This window comes from Scatophagus argus, chromosome 2, assembly GCF_020382885.2.
Source record: "Scatophagus argus isolate fScaArg1 chromosome 2, fScaArg1.pri, whole genome shotgun sequence".
Taxonomy (NCBI): Eukaryota; Metazoa; Chordata; class Actinopteri; family Scatophagidae; genus Scatophagus; species Scatophagus argus.
The window spans coordinates 1,720,271-1,739,918 of record NC_058494.1 but is presented as its reverse complement, the minus strand read 5'-3'; the positions used below and the strand labels follow the sequence as shown (position 1 = coordinate 1,739,918).

General features: G+C 41.0%; 3 protein-coding genes across 3 annotated transcripts; all 3 read left to right on the top strand.

The window, feature by feature from the left end:
• Nucleotides 1-192: 192 nt before the first annotated feature.
• Nucleotides 193-7,317, top strand: LOC124064988 (GTPase IMAP family member 9-like). Its single transcript, XM_046399959.1, has 2 exons — nucleotides 193-494; nucleotides 3,018-7,317. Exons 1-2 carry the CDS (start codon nucleotides 473-475, stop codon nucleotides 4,010-4,012), a joined length of 1,017 nt encoding a protein of 338 aa, XP_046255915.1. The 5' UTR covers nucleotides 193-472; the 3' UTR covers nucleotides 4,013-7,317.
• A 300-nt stretch (nucleotides 7,318-7,617) lies between these two features.
• Nucleotides 7,618-10,143, top strand: LOC124064980 (GTPase IMAP family member 4-like). The gene is made up of 2 exons (XM_046399946.1): nucleotides 7,618-7,802; nucleotides 8,527-10,143. Exons 1-2 carry the CDS (start codon nucleotides 7,733-7,735, stop codon nucleotides 9,639-9,641), a joined length of 1,185 nt encoding a protein of 394 aa, XP_046255902.1. The 5' UTR covers nucleotides 7,618-7,732; the 3' UTR covers nucleotides 9,642-10,143.
• A 1,447-nt stretch (nucleotides 10,144-11,590) lies between these two features.
• Nucleotides 11,591-19,503, top strand: LOC124053235 (dual specificity testis-specific protein kinase 1-like). The gene is made up of 7 exons (XM_046378281.1): nucleotides 11,591-11,823; nucleotides 12,280-12,426; nucleotides 12,881-12,963; nucleotides 13,451-13,599; nucleotides 14,392-14,524; nucleotides 15,994-16,133; nucleotides 16,448-19,503. Exons 1-7 carry the CDS (start codon nucleotides 11,767-11,769, stop codon nucleotides 17,662-17,664), a joined length of 1,926 nt encoding a protein of 641 aa, XP_046234237.1. The 5' UTR covers nucleotides 11,591-11,766; the 3' UTR covers nucleotides 17,665-19,503.
• The last annotated feature ends 145 nt before the right edge of the window (nucleotides 19,504-19,648 follow it).

Sequence of the window (19,648 nt, the reverse complement as noted above, 5' to 3'; positions counted from 1 at the left end):
AGTATTTACATTCATACTCTTAAACTAATCCTAACTAAGTCACATTTGGTCTTCCATACAGTAAATGCACACTGAGGCATGGATCCTCACACCACGGTGTAGGAAACCCCTGATGTAAACAGTCTCTATAAGGATTTTTTTTACTGTATAGTGCTATAGCAGTACTGCAGTACACTGCATTGAAATAACAGACAGAAACTCACTGAAGGGTGACTGCTACTGCATGCAACAAAATTACAGTTCTTAGTACATAAACATCACTGTGTATGTGTTTTTTGTAGCCAGATGACATCTATATATTAATTAAGTAAAAATGATGTCTCTGAAATATAGAAAGAGAGTGGTTAAATTTCACTTTTGGTTTCAGTATTACTTTGATATCCACTGTGACTATTTACAGGAATGGCATGCTGTAAACGACCAACTGACAAAGAGGAGAAGGAGCATCTGAACTGCACTCTGTAACCCAAACATGGCCAGCAAATACTACTACGGTAAGGCATGTCACTACTGTAGTTATATTGTTAAAGATACACTCAGCTCACTGGTAATACTTTGAAACTTGATTATCAAAACATTACTGTTCATTACCTTTAAGTAGCTAAACATAGCACTGAAGTTACAAGCATGGACTGGTAACATTATGTATTAAATCTTTCTGTTTATGGCATGTCCCACAAGCTTCAGATGAGGTTAAACACCATCAGCTTGACAGAAGAGGCCAGTTGGGCAGGTTTGCTCATCCAGGTGGCTGTAACAACAGTAAGAACCAGTGGATACTGGTACCTGGAATGCTAGTAACCAACAGTACCTTCTTTCAGTATTTTTTGGTCTTTCTAATAATAAAAATGTAATGTGAACCTTTGTCACTGTATACTCTTAACTCAAGCTGGAAAACTGAGTAAAAATGAAGAAACTGATTTCAACCACAGAGAAATCCATAATGTAATTTAGGTAATGTTTCCTTTGGTTAAAACTTTCAAATGTTATCTATGACCTTTTAAATTACAATAAATGAATGCGAACAGTTTTATCATATTAATAGATTTTCATTGGCAATGGTGTTTTGTTTTGTTTTTCTATCAATGAAGACGACACCTTTGATGATGGCATGATATATAGTCTTTGGTTTTGTTATTACTGAGAGATCCCAGCAAAAGGTACATACTGTGCATTTAAACATTCCAAACAACAGAGATACAGCTGGAAAAACTTGAGCAATGTGTTGCATAGTCTATCATACTTGTGTTTCCCCATATTTCAACTGACTGTGCAAGTATAGCAAGTTTGCTTGAGGAAACTGCATTTGGATGTTTGCAACTATACAGTCAGTTACTGCTCCAGGGAAAAGTGAATCACTTTTGAAAAGGGTATAGACCCGTTTTCCCTGGTCCCTATAGAGCAGTGCTTCTCAAATAGTGGGGCGCGCCCCCCCAGATGCCAGGGGGGGCGCGTGTGACCCTGGGGAACATGCTTTTTTTGCCGTACTAGAATAAAGTGTAATTGCACATCCACTACAGTAGTTGGCAGTGGCGCTCTCATTGTCAGAGTGTGCGCAGGGAGTATTAGCTCTATGGTGTAGCGGCTTTTTTGCACCGAGCAGGCGATATGAAGTGCAGTAAGCGAACCCTTAAGAGACAACATGAAGAAATTTTTAACAGGGATGAAAAGAAAGGCGGAGAGAGACAAAGATAATGAGACAAAAGTAACTCACCCGAAAGCTAAGACGAGGAAATATGACGAAGCATATGTAGCGCTTGGCTTCACTGTGACTACAGTGGGAGACGACAGACCGGTGTGTTTACGGTGTCTAAAAATGCTGGCAGCGGACAGCATGAAGCCAAATAAATTAAGGCGCCACTTGAAGACATTACATCCCAATCATGCTGATAAACAGCTGTGTGAATGCTACTTCAGTTAACCAGCGAGCACTGTTAGCGTCATAGTATTACATATTATTAAATATTATTACATATTATTACTGCTATTATTTATAGTCGCGGGTGGGGTGGGGGCGCGAATTGTTTTCTTCTTGCTGGGGGGGCGCAACAGAAAATAATTGAGAAGCACTGCTATAGAGCAATGTAGCAACATTTTGGAGTGCATTTCAATGTTTCTTTACCTAAATAAGGCTCTATAAGTATCAGCCCTAAAAAACTGGTTGGAACTGCTTTCATGTTGCTGAGCAAAAATCAAAGTCAAAGTCAACAAAGCTCTATCTCAGACCCATACTGAACTAGAATGGGACTCAGACAGTGCATCCCTCCACCAAGACCAATAGTCCACTTTTCTATGATATGCAAATCAGCAAACACAAATGTATGTTTCCAGTGGTATTAAAATTATGTTGAAATATGGTTGGGTATAGCTGAAACCCGTAGCCTCATCTCTCACTCTCCACTTATGACCCACTCAAAGTGTGTGGTGGCACCTGCTATTTTCTTTGTGCTGTGTTAGGTCCTTTGGGTTGTGGGCATGTAGCCCCCATCCATTAACAGCGTGCATAGCATGAGGTCTGACTATTGGCTAAAAACCTGGAAATTGGCTAAAGGCGAACATCACTGTCTCCATGTCTCTTCTTACCCTGTCTGTCATGGATGTATAAAGAGTTGCAGGACTGTTGTGTGTTCACTTCCTCTGGGTTGACACAGAAACCACTAACATGAAATTTTCCTGCAGGGTTGTGGACAGGTGTGGACATGTTTATTTGTGCTTAAGAACTGTGCCACCATGAAAACACATCACAAAATATTTTTCAATTTTTTTTATTTGCTGCAGCATTGTTGCTAATTCTACTCCCTGTCTTTATTCACTGTTTACCGTGCTTGATCAATGCTGCTTTCATGTGCTGGCGAAGAATGCCAACTTGCACTGAAATGAATCCACCGCTTCATTCAAAACTAAATGGGTTCTTTCTTGGGTTTCTTGGGTCGATGCAGTTTATACAAGCTTATGAATATCTAAAGCTCTGAGTCATATCTAATGTTTTTTATAATTTTAATTATTCTCCCATACAGAACAAAATGGTCTGAGGATAGTGATGGTTGGGAAGACTGGTAATGGGAAGAGTGCCACTGGAAACACCATTCTGGGACGACAATGCTTTGAATCAAAGTTCAGTGCAAAATCTATGACTGTAGACTGTGCTTCAGCCAAAGCTGTGGTGGATGGGCAAAAGGTTGCTGTTATCGACACCCCAGGCCTGTTTGACACCAGATTTGGCATGGACAAAACGGGTCAAGATATACGCCAATGCATCTCTTATGCTCTTCCCGGACCCCATATATTCCTGGTTGTCATCAGGCTGGGCAGATACACTGAAGAGGAAAAGCAGACGGTGCAAAAGATTCAAGAAATCTTTGGCCAGGCAGCAGATAGATATAGCATGGTTCTCTTCACTGGTGGTGACCTTCTTGAAGACACCACTATTGAGGCATTCTTGGAAGATTGTTCTGATCTGCAGGAACTCGTGGGCAGATGTAACGGCCAGTACCATGTCTTCAATAACAAGATAAAGGATCACACTCAGGTCACTGAGCTGCTCCAGAAGATCAGATGTATAGTCCAGAGGAACGGAGGAAGCCACTACACCAATGAGATGTTCCAAGAGGCAGAGAGGGCAATCGAAGAGGAGAAACAACGCATCCTGAAAGAGAAAGAGGAACAGATACAAAAAGAGAGGGAGGAACTGGAGAGGAAACTTCAGAAAGAACATGAAGAAAAGCTGAGGAAATTTCATGAGTTATTCCAGGCTGAGCGAGAAAGGGAGAGAAGACAGAGAGAGTTGGAAAGAAGGAGAGAAATGGAGAGAAGGGAGAGGGTGAGAAGAAGGGAGATGGAGGAAAGAGAGGCAGAAAGGAGGAGAGAAGAACAGGAAAGACAGAGGGAGATTGAAAATATGAAGAGACGTTTAGCGGAACAACGCGAAAGGGAATTAGAAGAGGAAAGACAAAGGTTGAGAAGGCAAGCACAGCAGCAAGCTGAGTCAAATGATGATTGTACAATCCTCTGATTTTGTTTTCCTGTCTTAATGTGTGAGATACTCAGCTGAGGTAAACTATTTCACTATTTATCACTGCTACTAATTAAGAGGAAAAAACAATCAAACATGCCTTTTCATTATAACACTAGATGGTAACTGATCAGCCATAAACCTACTTTTAAAACTGAATGCGAAAAATCACTCCTCATCCTATTGAAAATAGGACTGTCAATGACATGGACAACCATATTATGAAATACTACAACAGTTCAAGTTCTTTCTTTGTCAGGACCAGCTTGTTTAACATGGATACTATGCATCAAATCAATATGACATGGAGTTCCCCAGGGCTCAATTCTCAGACTATTTCTTTTAGCCATTTCAACAAATACAGGTAACCCGAAGTTCTTTGCCAGGAAACCAGTGTATAAAAACCAACAAAATAAAAATCAAGATTAAACACATAAACAACTTAAGTGTATGGGTACATCAAAGAGTTAGGTACCATGAAACATTTCCTTCAAAAACTCACACAATTATTTCCAATGGGCAACTCTCAGGCAAGTTCAGTTTTTGCTGCCAGAGTTTAAAGGACGAAAAAAAACCCTGAACCCTTCACAGTTGAACATGCATCAACGTGATGAGGGATAAGAACTACCTGTAAGACAGAATCCATCTTTAGCAAAAAATTATGTTATACATACCTTGAGTTTTGAGTTCCCCCAGCAGTGTGAGTTACTTCAGTGCAAATTCTACTTTCTGCATTCTTTGTAAAATAACAACACAAGCAATTCTTGGCACAATCTGGAACACCACAGTACGTCTAGAGTGCACTAGAACCGAAATAAAACTAGCACCAACCAGAACCACTGAAGACAGGACCAGTAATAATTATCAACCACATACTGTACAAGGTTTGTTGTACCTGGCTCATGGATGTTTTGAACTTGGCTCACCATGCTTTGGCACTTGGCCGCTCTCACATCTGGATCTCTGTGAGAGAAGAGACTGCAGACCACTACATGTGGCTGGTCTCCAGAGCTTTAGGTCTTGCTTCTTCCTGTTCTTCGCAGCAGTATCCAAAGTTTTCTTTAGATCTCTTTAAGAACGGGGAGAGAAGTCAACCTAAACAAAACTACCAATAGCCATGCCATAAAATCTACCTGTATGAAGTTTACAATGATGAATTTTTGGTGACATTCAGTTGATTAAAGGCATACTTGACAGGGCTCAGGTGAGTCAAATTAAAATGCTCACCATGGGAAATTACAAAAAGTTGCAAGGAAGGAGTTTAGCAGATGCAAATATTGTTAACAGAATAAGAATTCTTATTTCATTCTCTCTTCCTCCTTTGATCCAATGGCTGCTTGACGATGATTGACAAGTCTAATTATTTTGTAGAAACGTCATGCATTCGAATGAAACCTTACAAACTGCTCTGATTATTAAACATGTCAATAAACCAGCTATGCTAACATTAATCCTCAGCCAAAACAACAAAAGCATTCATTTCATAGCTGTCACAAGCTAAGAAAAACTCGATCACTGCAAAGTAACGCATTGTAATTACTGACAAAGCAATCCCTGGCAGGAAAACTGTCCTGCCCTGCTGGCTGCACATCAACAACTGTAGATTCCATCACATAACGCAAACTAATAGGCTAGGAGTTGATTTAGTTCGGCACCAACGCAGCTGAATTTATTTGACCAATTTAAAATTGGTCTGTTATTAATCTCAGCTACATAAACATCCAGTCTGTTATAAACACATAATACTTGAACATGCAGAATTTATATGACATTTTTTACTCTACCAACTCCTGAAAGTGCTTTAAAACACTTCACACATTGACCCATTCACACACACATTCATACAATAATGACATATGCAGTGTGCTGACCTGCTCATCAGAGGTGAAACAGAGCTTCTTATAAAACACAGCCCACAATATTTCCATGCTCATTCACACATGCACTCACACAACATCTAGCAGAATCTACCCTGTACCATCTATCATCAGTAGCAATTTGGATCAGAGCTGGAAAGTGACTCATAGACCTTCTGACTGGTCAATGACCTGCTCTACCTTCTTAGCCACAGCTGCTCCTAAAATGATGCCTTGACAGTGCTTACTTAGGACCACACTGCACTGACAGCGGTGACTGTTCTGACCTCTGCCTTGTTCCAGCTGTGTCCAGATTAGATGATCCTGACTAACCAGGGAGCAGCATTTGAACCTTCTCTCATGCATTCCCCATGTCCACCAACGTCACCTTACGCTGGTGGAAGCCTGCAAGTGGGCTAAGGAGAATGCTGTGGGCAACAGACCAGCAGAGATATAACAGTCAAGAGACCTGCCCCTCATGCCACGGGAAAGAGTGTTCCCGAAGAACCTCTGAAAGAGAGATGTTTTGAAGTGATTTGCCTCACCATTTGTGGTAGTGTCTCAGCTAAGGCCAGACCAGCCAGTTTACATCATCAGCCAAGAAGGCACAGAGGCACCTACATGGACACTGCATCATGACAACATTTAACCCTGTGGATGGCTGCTGGAGCCTCCACTCTCAGGGAAGGCTCCAAGCCTCCACCTGAAAAGGTTGGGGAAAAATGTCAAAGTTGAAATTGATGTTCATGGCAGTCTGAAGAGGTCAAAATGTGAACAGAGTATTCAAATTAATCAACTACTAATATCACATATGGATTTCCTTCCCAGAAGTAGTGTTCATGTTCTTGCAGTGTGATATTTTTCAGTACTGTTGTGTAATGTTGAATAAATGCTTTAATTTCAATATGGATCTGATTTGTGTGTGCGTGTGTGTGTGTCAACTCTTAGCCTGTTGAATTATGAAACTGATTCTCTGGGAATGGTAAAGATATACTTTATACAACTGACACTTGACTCCATCTACCCTGGTGAACCTTTTATCATAAGTTACTTTATACAATGAAGAGAATTTTGTAAGAAATAACTGTGGTTACCAATGAAAAAAGGAGAACCAGCAGTTCAGAGAGATATCGGTGACATAGCTAGAAAGGAACATTTGTGAGTTTGGTTGCTTGATCTTTTGTCTTTTCTTCAGGAAAAAAGAAATAATACAACGCAGAGCTAAAGGCTGAATACCTGCATGCTAGTAGTACAATGGTACTGAAACTCCTCTCAGAATTGCTCTGATTCACCACCAACAACATATCAAGCATACATCAAGTACTAATCTTTTCTGATGACATTTCACAGGTTAATGTGCAGACAAGAACAAAACTAATTAGACCAGAACGGCAGTAGTGAGTAGTAACGACATATGCTTGTCATCTTCTTTTATTTGTCATGAAAAGTAGCGTCTTGTAATCAAAAAAATCTGAGAAATAGCATTTTAAAAAATAATTACAGCAATGATTAAAGAAAAATGCAATCAATGAGTTAAGGTTAAGTTAAGGGTTGGGTGGGTTGTTGGAGCAATAGGTAGTATTAAATGGCTCTTAAGAGATCTGCTGCCATTTCTTTCTCTGCTATCTGTATATCTATAAATGGTGAGGAAAGGCTATTTCACTTTCATTATGAGCTTTTCTCAAGAGCATTGATTTCCCTAGGCATGATACAGATAAAGCTCTCCCTTCTCTAGTCTCAGTTTCTGCGTCAGTTTGCGGGTGTGGTTTAGAGCACAGAGCTCTTTAAAAGGAGCTGCAGCAAATGACCTGAACTTTGTCTTCACTTCAGCTGCAGCATCTACTCTGTGCTTTTTAAGACAAACATGGACAGCAACTTTTACAACCCAAATATGCCTGGCAGCTTTTACAACCCAAACATGAAGGGCAACTTTGGTAAGTGGTCATACTTTATGACTTGTGATTATTTTATGGAGGTAAAACGGTGACCACTGATGAAAAGCGGTGGAAGAAGTATTCAGATCTTTTACCTAAGTAAAAGTAGCAATACCACAGTGTAGACGAACTCTGCAGTGAAAGTCGTGCATTTAGTATTTCATTTAAAGAAAAGTACAAAAGTATTAAAACGCACCTGAAGTGCATGCATGTGATATTACTGGATTATAATTATTAATTTGCTCAACACTTTAATGTTAAAACAGGTAAATACGGTTTAACTAGTGTATATAATTTTCAGCTGTGTACCTTGTAAATTTCCCTCAGGGGAGGTTTTATCTTAATCTATAACATCACATCATATTCTGTTTGGTAATTATATTTTGTATTGTTAAACCAAATCTATAAATTAACCAGTAACCAAAGTTGTCAACAAAATGTAGCGGAGTAAAAACTACAGTATTTGCCACTGTATCGTGGTGAAATGGAAGTAGCTACAAAGCAGCAACAGTAGAAATACTTAACTTAAGTAGAAGTGCTTCAAAACTGTACTGAAGTACAGCACTTAGGTAAATGTACTTTCCAGCGTGGCTGCTGAATCTATTTTTATGTGATAGTTACACTATTAGTCAATCTTCAAACAAACTGTGGACAGGCTGCACTGCATTTAGTGCAATTAACCTCATGTTGATTATTATTGTGTGTCACTCATTCTCCTATACAGGATGTGACAGGACAAATAAGGAGGAGCTGAGGATAGTGATGGTTGGGAAGACTGGAATTGGGAAGAGTGCCACTGGAAACACCATTCTGGGACGACAATGCTTTGAATCAAAGTTCAGTGCAAAATCTATGACTGTAGACTGTGATAAGGGCAAAGCTGTGGTGGATGGGCAAAAGGTTGCTGTTATCGACACCCCAGGCCTGTTCGACACCAGATTTGGCATGGACAAAACGGCTCAAGATATATGCCAGTGCATCTCTTATGCTTCTCCTGGACCCCATATATTCCTGGTTGTCATCAGGCTGGGCAGATACACTGAAGAGGAAAAGCAGACGGTGCAAAAGATTCAAGAAATCTTTGGCCAGGCAGCAGATAGATATAGCATGGTTCTCTTCACTGGTGGTGACCTTCTTCAAGGCACCACTATTGAGGCATTCTTGGAAGATTGTTCAGATCTGCAGGAACTCATGGGCAGATGTAACGGCCAGTACCATGTCTTCAATAATAATGCAAAGGATCACACTCAGGTCACTGAGCTGCTCCAGAAGATCAGATGTATAGTCCAGAAGAACGGAGGAAGCCACTACACCAATGAGATGTTCCAAGAGGCAGAGAGGGCAATCGAAGAGGAGAAACAACGCATCCTGAAAGAGAAAGAGGAACAGATACAAAAAGAGAGGGAGGAACTGGAGAGGAAACTTCAGGAAAAATATGAAAAAGAGATAAATAAAATCCAGAACCAACTCCAGGCTGAGAGAGAGAGGGAGAGGAAAGACAGAGAGGAAGAGAGGAGAAGGGAGAAGCAGGAGATGAATGAAGAGAGAAAACGGGACAGAGAGGAGAGAGAAGCAGAGAGAAAGAAAGAGAGAGAGGAGAAAGAAAGGGAGATGACAAAAGTGATGAATAAATTGGAAAAACAGCATAAGAAAGAGCTGAAAGAGGAAAGAGACAAATTGCAGACCAGGTATGAAGATGAGGCCAGAGATGAAGCTGAGGAGTTTAATCCCTTATATCCTCTGGTACAAGCTGGTGAACTAGCTGTTAAAGCTGGCAAACAAATTGTTGGAGGAATTAAACAACTGGGGAGGTCAATCGGGAAATTGTTCAAATTCTGAGTGGTCCTAAATTACAGCAGTTTACCCACAGGAGACCCAAGAAGATTCTACACACAAAGAAGAAATGATCAAATATATACATGAAAATGTCTTTTATCTACAGGATTATCTTCACTTCTATTATCTTTTTTTCCATTAGTCTCACATTGCTGTCTTGTAGTGGTTTTGCATGATTTCTTGAATATAGCATAAGGGGGTATTTAGAGTGTCTGTTAACTGAGGCATATCATTAATACTTTTGGGATCATAACTCAATTAAATGACCCTTACTATATTAAGTTTTCCACTGCTGTTTGTTTTCTGCAGACTTATCATTTAGCCTCGCTTTTGTTATTTGATTTTGTGTTCTTGTCATCAAAGAATTATTTTCACGGCTTATGTTGATGTTACCTTTCAAGAACAAATGTGTATTTGTGTGCTGAACTGAAATGGAAATAAATAGGTGATATTACCACTAAACCTTTGTGAAAATAATAATAAACTGTCCAATCAAGAATTCAAATGTCACAGTTTGCTGTTTTTTTTTTCCCATGATATGATACCTGAGAAATGATAACCCCTGAGTTTAAGACCAAGACACTGCATTTTTCTAAAATAAGAGGATGACCGTCTCTCCATTTAACGCTATGACTATGTCATTTTGTTCAAACAAAAGGGTCTTTACATTCTTCTTTGTACGTTCGTTGCATTTTTATATTCTGAATATTTCAATGATTTTGTCAAGTGAACACGTTGTAGAATCATTTCAGCTGACAATATTCAGATGTAAATACCTTCAGAGATCAACTGCTGCTGAGTATCAACGTGAAATTAACGTAGCATTTATTGCTCCTTAATTAAATTGCAGAAAGTCTTTAAATATGTTACAGCTATTCTATTAAATCCTTAAATCCTTATGTGATACACTCTGAGTATAGTCATCAGCCTATATGTGTAAAATTTAGTGTTGAACTTTGTGCTCCAAAACAGAGAAGATGACCCTTGTTTGGAGTGTAAAAAATTACTGAATCCCACTTTACCAGCCTGAAAAAAAGCCACTACTCCACTGTTAAGTATGGAGAAGTGCTTTCACTCCTGCATGTATGTGAGACAGAACAGGTGCGATCATTGTCAGTAAGCTGTTACAAAAGGGAACTGAAGAACAATTTTTGCTTTAGTAAAGATAGTGTTTCCTGCTCTGTGTCTCTGCAGAGGGAAATAAATATTCACACAGAGCCTTTAGGAGATATTCCATTCTCAAGTATTCATGATAAATCTGCCTTTGCATGTGATAATCACACTTTGCTATAAGAGGAGAAAAGGGGAGAACCTCAGAAATTGCCACAGAAAACATGACCAGTGTTTATTACTCATTAGAATTCCAATTATAACAACCTGTCATGTCTGTCCTTTGTGATGTATGATGTTTATTGCATGTATGTTTCTCTCTCTCTCTCTCTCTCTCTCTCTCTCTCTTTCATCCTCTCTGTCCTGTCCACCTCTTCTTCCCCCCCTTCACCCAGCCGACTATCAGCAGGATGGTTCTCCCTTGTGATCAGGGTCCTGCTCAAGGTTTCTTCCTGTTAAAAGGGAGTTTTTCCTTGCCACTGTCTGCTCGCTCGGGGGTTCAGGCTCTGGGTCTCTGTAAAGCATCTAGACACAATTTTGATTGTATAAGGTGCTATATAAATAAATTTAAATTGAAATGGAATTGAAATTGAAAATCAATGTGTTTCTTAATCATAGTCTAGTAAAATGGTTTTGCTTTCAAAAATTAGATTTCAAAGCATAACTACATTAGCATATTTGGATGCAGGGAAACAAAAAATGGCCGACACAAAAGACACAATTATTTATATACTAATTAGCATAGGTCTTTCGTTTAACTTATTACTCAAATTATTTGACTGCACAAATCAACAAAATTTCATCTTTTATAAACATAAACTTAAACATGTCAACCTTTAAATAAAATTTTAAACATACTGGTCATCATCAGTGCTAGTTGTCTGGCTCGTCACATGCAGCCTTAGATTAATTTGCACACCATGACCCTCTGGAGCTGTTACATGCAACAGAACAGTCTGTACCATGCTTCTTGGAGGTGCACCTCAAGCTGCTGCAGTTTGTCTCTCAGGTGCATTTGATGACTCATAGAAGGGGGGTATGTGTACACGAAGGTCAACTCCACGCTCTGACTGAGGTAAAACCATCACTCCTGTCTCTGTTCTTTCAGTATTGCCACATTTCATCAGAATCTTGACATGTCTGATGTATCTGTTTTCTGTGTATCTGCAAGTAATGATTATTTTCATTATAGATTATGCAGCTGATTGTTTGGTCTGTAAAAATTATGAAAATAGTGAGAAATGTCATCACAGTTAGCCACAGCCCAAAGTGACACCTTCATGTTTCATCTAACCAATAGTCAGAACTTATTGCAAATACATTAAAATGATTAAAAAGCAAAGCAACAAATCCTCACATCTGTCCTGCTGGAACCATCAAATGTTTTTGTGACCTCAGTGCTAATCATAGCAGTTGCCAAATAATTTTCTATTACGTGACTCTTCACAGCTCTTTGTTTTGAGGGCAAAAATCTTACTTTTGTATTTCCTTTGAAATGTAAGTGTGTTTTGTCCCATCTCTGTCTCTGTAGTATATAAATGGAGGAAACCTGGAGCAGCTGCTAGACAGTGATCTGTACCTGTCGTGGGGCGTCAGGATCCACCTATCTCTGGACATCGCCCGAGGGCTGCAGTACCTGCACAGCAAGGGCATATTCCACAGAGACCTCACCTCCAAGGTACTGCATGTTGGAATAAGATGCTTGGTGTCAGTCGTGACGGCTGCATCAGCTACGCCGATGAGAAGCTCACCATTTCATGTCAGTGGCTTGTGCCACTGTTCAATTTAGAATGTATTCTTGAATTACTGTAGAAGGAGGGTCTCTGTGTGCCAAACTATTGACTTGTCTCCTTTGTCTACTGCATTACAATAATAAACATACATTACCTTATCATCAACACTACAGCAAGGTGCTGCGGTAGCCAATCACAAGCAAACCATTTTTCTACTGTTTACTGAACAACAATTTAGAACAGAGGGTTCACGTCACAGAGTGATTTCTTTAGATGAAATAAAAATAAAAATAAAACCAAAACTATCTGCACGGCTAAAGGTCAGTGGGAAGTTGTATTTTGTGCTTTGAAGCATTCGATATTTTATTTCACACAAAACCCTGACTGCTTTCTGTGCAGAACTGTCTGGTGCGCTGTGATAACGGCATGTTCACTGCAGTGGTGGGAGACTTCGGCCTGGCAGAGAAGATCCCCGATTACAGGTGAGTGGACTGAAATCCAGGATCTTTTCCTCTACTGTAGTCTTAGAGCAGGGCGGCACGGTGGTGCACTGGTTAGCACTGTCGCCTCATAGCAAGAGGGTTCCAGGTTCAAATCCTGATCTGGGCACTTCTTCTATTATTTGCATGTTCTCCCTGTGCCTGCGTGGGTTTTCTCCGGGTACTCTGGCTTCCTCCCACAATACCAAAAACATGCACATTAGGTTAATTGGCTGCTCTACATTGCCCCTAGGTGTGAGTGTGAGAGTGTGTGGTTGTCTTTGTGTGTTGGCCCTGCGATTGACTGGCGACCAGTCCAGGGTGAACCCGCGACCCTGACGGATAAGCGGTATAGAAAATGGATGGATGGATGGTCAGTCACTGTTGGTAGTGCCTGTGCAGTAGAAGAGGAAGTTATTTACGTATAATAAGCTGGCTGATAGCCAATAGCTGATGCTTGAGTTAAAGGGAAACTTTGGTTTGTTTGCAGTGATGGTGTGGGGAAGCAGCCTCTGGCCATTGTGGGCTCCCCTTACTGGATGGCCCCTGAAGTTCTGAGAGGAGAGCTGTATGATGAGAAGGTAAACCTGCTTCGTCACTACTTCCTGCCCAGCTCTCCAAAACAGTTGCTGGAGTACAGTACATAAAACAACACGATCTGACTTTTGGAAAGATGCAAAGTAAAACAAGAATAAAACCCACATTAAACCCTCGCTCAGTTTGCCTAATGATCATGTTGTTACAGCAACTTTTTCGGCAGAATGTTGGGAAATTTTTTGTTTGAAACTGAATGAAATATCTATAAAATATAGAATGCAAAATTCAAGTAGGTAAAAAGGCATTTTAAAATCACGCAAACTTGAGTTCCACATTTTTATTGAAACCTCTGGAAACATTTTCAGTGCAAATCCAATACATTTTGTATATTTAACATTTGCAGTTGGTCAAATAAAATGATCCTGGCACAAACTACTACTACTGTAACGTGGGTATTCTACAACATGTGGGATGCCGTTTCTTTTGATTGTTTTGCTGCTGTTTTTGTCAAAGACCACATGGAGGATTGTTGTACTTTCTCAAAATGTTTATCGCCCACGTTCAGTGGAAATGAAAAGGGATAAAAGCTCCATTATCATCGCTTCAAAAACAAAATAAGTGTTAGCAACATGTCCATTAAGAAAACTTGGATGCACATCAAGACGTATATGGTTTATTCGTATTTATTGATATTCATATTCATTTTGGTTTATTCATAATTATGTAATCAAGTAATCTTTGACAATGTAAGTATAATCGAATTACACAATTTCTCAGTCGTAATCTGGGTGGATTGCAGTTACTCATTGTTTAGAATCTAATTACATAATCCTGGCTGCAGTTTCCTGGTGTGTGAAATGCAGTTTGAGCTCTAACCTCCATGTCTATGATCAGAGCTGATGCTCAGGACAGAACTGACATGCACTTCTTGTCCTCTGCTTAGGTGGACGTGTTTGCGTATGGCATCATCATGTGTGAGATCATCGCCCGGATTGAAGCTGATCCTGACTTCTTACCCCGAACAGAGGTGTGTGTGCGTGTGAAAGAGAGAGAGAGAGAGAGAGAGAGAGAGAGAGAGAGAGAGAAGGACATATGTCTGTCCCTCACTAACTCTTTTTGTAGTTTATAGTGGGAAACAGTATTTTCTGTGTTCCAAACTGCATGTTAAAATTAAAAACTTGAAAACAGAGACTCCTGGAAACTTGTTGGAATTTGTTGATCCAGATAAAATTTCAGTCTGCAGCAAGAGAGCCTGAATAGTTCAAGATGGAAAGTGTTTGGGCGTGTGTGTGTGTGTGTGTCTGTGTAAGGTCTGACTTTAATGCTAATTGCACTGCTTTATGCGAGCTTTATTGGTTTATGCGACTCTTTTGGAGTCTTTTCTTGAGGTTTCTCTTTGCTGGAAGGCAGAGCATGAACTCAACATTATGTAACAGGAAGGGCTTGGAGACTCACTTTCTTTGTCTACTCACATATCACTGATATAAACACTATTTACACAAAAGTATCAGAGCACCTGACCGTTACACCAACAGGACTTTAATGACATTGCATTCTAAATACATACACAAGATGTTTGAGTGTTTCTGTGGGAAATTTTGCCTGTTTATGCAGTACAGCAATAGTGAGGTCAGGCACTGATGTTGGACCGAAAGGCCTGGCTCGCAGCCTCCTTTTCAGGTTCATACCAGAGGTGTCCATTATGGCTCACGTCAGGGCTCTGTGCGGGGCATTCAGTTTCTTCTAAAGCAAACTCATCCAACCATGTCTTTATTGACCTCACTTTGTGCAGCGGGACACAGTCATTCTGGAAGAGAAAAGGGCCTTCAGTAGCTTGTTGTCACAAAGTTTACACACACATTACACACACACACACACACTCTCTGTCGTTTGTCAAAAATCGTCGACCCTCGTGGATTACAGGACCTGTCTGGGTCATTTGTCAAAAAACATAAATACAAATGTTGTCAGTTTCACTCAGTTCTGACACCATCTTGGACTACAACACCTGCCTGAAAAACAGCTCCATAACGTGGTGTGTCTGGATACTTTGTGGAAGATGACAATCATACACTTTGGCAACTATTGCTATTATATTGCTTGGGCTTAAATTGATTAATATTTGTAATAGAGTAAAAAGACATGAAGGGTCAATGTATTATATTGTGTGTGTGCGTGCGCAGGACTCAGTTTCATTCTCACTCACATCTGAGACCCTCATGGATTACAGGAACTGTCTGAGCTGGTGTGCCCTTTGTGAAATATTCTAAATACAAATGTTTTCACTTTCATTCTCACTCACATCTCAGACCCTCATGAATTACAGGAACTGTCTGAGCTGGTGTGCCCTTTGTGAAATATTCTAAATACAAATGTTTTCACTTTCATTTTCACTCTGTTCTGACACCATTATGGACTGTAAGACTCGTCTGAGCTGGTGTGTCCTTGTTCACAGCAAGTTCACTAAACCAATGGCAAAGTTTTGTTGATGTGAAGATGCTCAGTCATCAACGTGAATTTTTTTTCCTCGCGTTGCTTTCAGATGAATGCAGAAAGGCGGCCCACATTCACTGATATTGTCTTCGCACTGGAGGGCATGGACAGAGGAGATGAGGGAGAGAAGCCCATAGCACTTGGTAAAAACATCAAATCAATGACTACATCTCTGTTGATATGGGTGCTCACACACATATATAAATTAATATATAGGCTCAATCCCACTTCCGTCCCTTGGCCTGCACCTCCATTTTGCGTGGGAGCGCATGGTACAGCCTTCAACCCTAATGCAGTTCATGCCTCCAGTCTAATCATGCACTCCAACACTGTCAGCAGCTTGTGCTAAACATTCATGGTGTCGAGAGTTTATATTATTTACCTTTCTTGTTCTTTCACATTCTCTTCTTTATTGTCTTCCTCCTTACATTTCTTTCTCCCTCCTCCCCTTGTTCAGAGCCTGTGGCGGTAGATGTCAGCCCATACCGACGCCGCAGCTCTCCTTGTCACCCCAGTGACCACAGCCAGCAACGGCAAGGCTTGGCGAGGAGTCAGTCAGACATGCTTCCCCCAGCAACCCTTACCCCTCCCATCTTAGGGACTCCAGCACGGGTCAACCCCTTCTCTCTCAGACAGGACTTGAATGGGGGGCGCTGTAAACTCTTAGACACGCCCAGCAAGTCCGTCATCTCCCTGACTTTCACCCTCCCGGCACTTTGCGACCCGTGTGCCTCCCCCAATCTTCTCAGAGGCACGTTGGGGACACGAGCACTGCCTAGGAGATGTCAGTCCCTCCCCTGTACCCCAGAGCTCAGCCGAACTGTATCCTTGTCAAGAGACATGGATGGGAGGGAGGAGGAAACCAATGTGGAGGTCAGAGTGGTGTCGATTAAAGGAGGGACAGGGGACACTATGGAAGATGATGTGGAAAAGAAGACAGAAAAGATGGATGAAAGGTTGAAGGTAGAGCATATGGAGATAAGAAAGTTGTTAAAGGAGGAGGATGAGATGGGAGATGATTCAGGTCTTCCTCTTGAGCTGGAGATGGTGTCCCTGCAGCGTTTGGAGGAGGAGGAGGAAGAGGAGGAGAGTGTTTGTCTAACAGAACCCATGGACTGCACCAAGTCCCCAGAGCCAGCAGAGGCAGTCTTGGACGCCACATCTGAAAGACCCATGCTCACCTCTACTTCATCCTCCTCTTTACGGACCAATGGCTGGCAACTTCCTATCTCCAACGGACCACCCTCCTTGCCTCCTCTACCACGATTGGACAACAGCAACAGCTCAGCCCTTGTGATGGGCCAGCAGTGGGGTGGAAGAGGGCTGGCTAATGGTTACAACGGAGCCCAGGTCCTGTCCTCTGATTCTAGTGCCCCACCTGAGCAGGATGAGGTCATTTCCTGTCCAGGCTGCTGTCTGGTGGGTCTGAGCTTCCCCTCAGTTTGCCTCCGTGGTTCAGCTGCTGTGCCTGCCCCCCACCGAAGGGCATCATTACCACGGCAGAGGCCCTACCGGAATCTCAACGGTCCCATAACTGGTGGAAACTCTTCCTCACCAACAAGAACAGACACAGCAACCAAATCTCTACTGTGTCGCAGAACAAACGGACTAATAATGACTGGGCCTTCTGCACCATGTGAGCCTGGCCGGTCCCTGCCAGAGGCCCAGACGTAAGTCAGCTCGGAGGAGATTTGGTTTTAAATATGTGACATGCAGCAGCACTGAATGTTAGCGGACAGACATAGCGACATTAAATGTTGCTTTGCTAAATCTAAGAACCCACTACTGACCCGAGCATTGGAGACGTGCTGTTAATTCTGTGCAGTCACATGGGTGGGGTGCAGTGAACGTGGTGGTTTAAAGTAAGAGGTTGCTAAGGTAGGCAGAACACAGCTGAACCAGAGCGAGGCTATGAACTGAACGCTGAGCAGTCAGTGTCAGCAGCACATTACTGCTGCTGGAATGGTGCTCCTCCAAGTAGAGCAGCTAGTCGGACTTCTAGCAATGCAAGCCTCTGAGGAACCAAATCAAACTGAGCCTGAGACTCAGCTTGATTTGACAAGATTTAACAAGAGCTTGCAATTTGTTACACACTTGGGTTTTATTTTTTCAGTCACGGCTGTCCTTTCCATCAGTAATAATAACATTGTACTCATCAAGTTAATTGTTGAGATCTATAAACACAGTCACAAGCCCCCAGGTTTCTCAGAGGTTTGGAAGAAAAAAAAGATGCTGAAGAGTAAACTGATGACCAAACTGTCTCTTGAAAAGATCTGTCAGAGATTACAGACTTCCTGCTTAAATTTTGACCCTCGTCCTTTGCCTTGTGTTTGGCAGCCATAGCCCTGGACTGCACTGCTACACCTCGTAAGAAAAACATAAATAAGCTACAGAAAATGTCTGGCCCATCTATATTTCCTGGTATTGCATTAGAACTGGAGATGTGTCCTCATTCACTCCTTTGAATGCTGGTCAGTAGTGCATGAAGTGGTGATGTGCAAAACAATGTATCCACCATTTTAAGGTCACTTCTTTCACAATGCTATAACCTACAGAAATAAGTCTTTATGGGCCTGTGTGCATCATGTGACCATGTACATGATTGGCTTCAAAACCTGGCACTGTTCCTGGGGGCTTGTTTTTATCCATCCATAATGAAATGTATTTCCTACCTTTGAAATCTAGGGGGCACCATCTATATATTATACAAAATTACGGACCCAACTGCGTGAAAATGAGGTGTTGGGCCCAGACTCTTTATGGACAGAAAACAACAGCTATAAATGGCGTCTCTTTGGCTAGCACAACGTGGTGGCCAATGCATACTGTAAACATTTGTATAAACACTGTTTTTGATTCTGTTTAACTGATTAAAGGTAGCTAAATGGGGAATATTTCTAAAATGAATGAAAATGATTTGGTTCTTACCTGTTTTTATAGCAGTTGACTTGTATGTCTGTGTGTGTCTGTGAGAGAGAGAGACAAAGAGAGCAAGAGAGAGACTAAAGGAAGTTGCTAAAGGAAGAAACTTCCTGTGCTTGTCATGTCAATTCTTTATTTTTGCACTTGAGTTTGGAGCACTTTGCAGTAAGACACCAGGCTTTTACTAGATGGTGCTTTATTTAAATATGTGCTTACTGGTGTTTTATATGTGTGTGTGCTTCTGGCCCAACAAACTTCAGCACTTTCATGCTTTGACAACTACTCCTCCTCACATATCTTGTGTATACTTATTGATCACACTGTTGTAATTTAAAAAGTGGCATGTGAAGCAGGTATGAATATTTATTGTACATTTCATTCCACACATAGTGTGTACAGTATGTGCATTTGAGCGAAAGGTAGAGTAATGATGCTCACAGGATAACTTTTGTCCCATCATTTCTGATGTTAAACCATGGTTTTCTCTTCATTTCGATTTTTCTTCTGTTCCTCCATTCAGCTGGAAGCCTGAGTGCAATAATCTGATAATAAAAACAAATGGTTGTGCATAACCCTGTGTACTGTTTTTCGTCTTTTATGAGTAAATAGTAAATAGTTGAAATGAAATAATAGTTAAACATTTTCTTTCATTGAAAATCAACATAATCAATTTGAATGCAAGGAATGTTACAAATAGTACAAATGATTGATCACTTACTTGTGGAGAGTGATTATG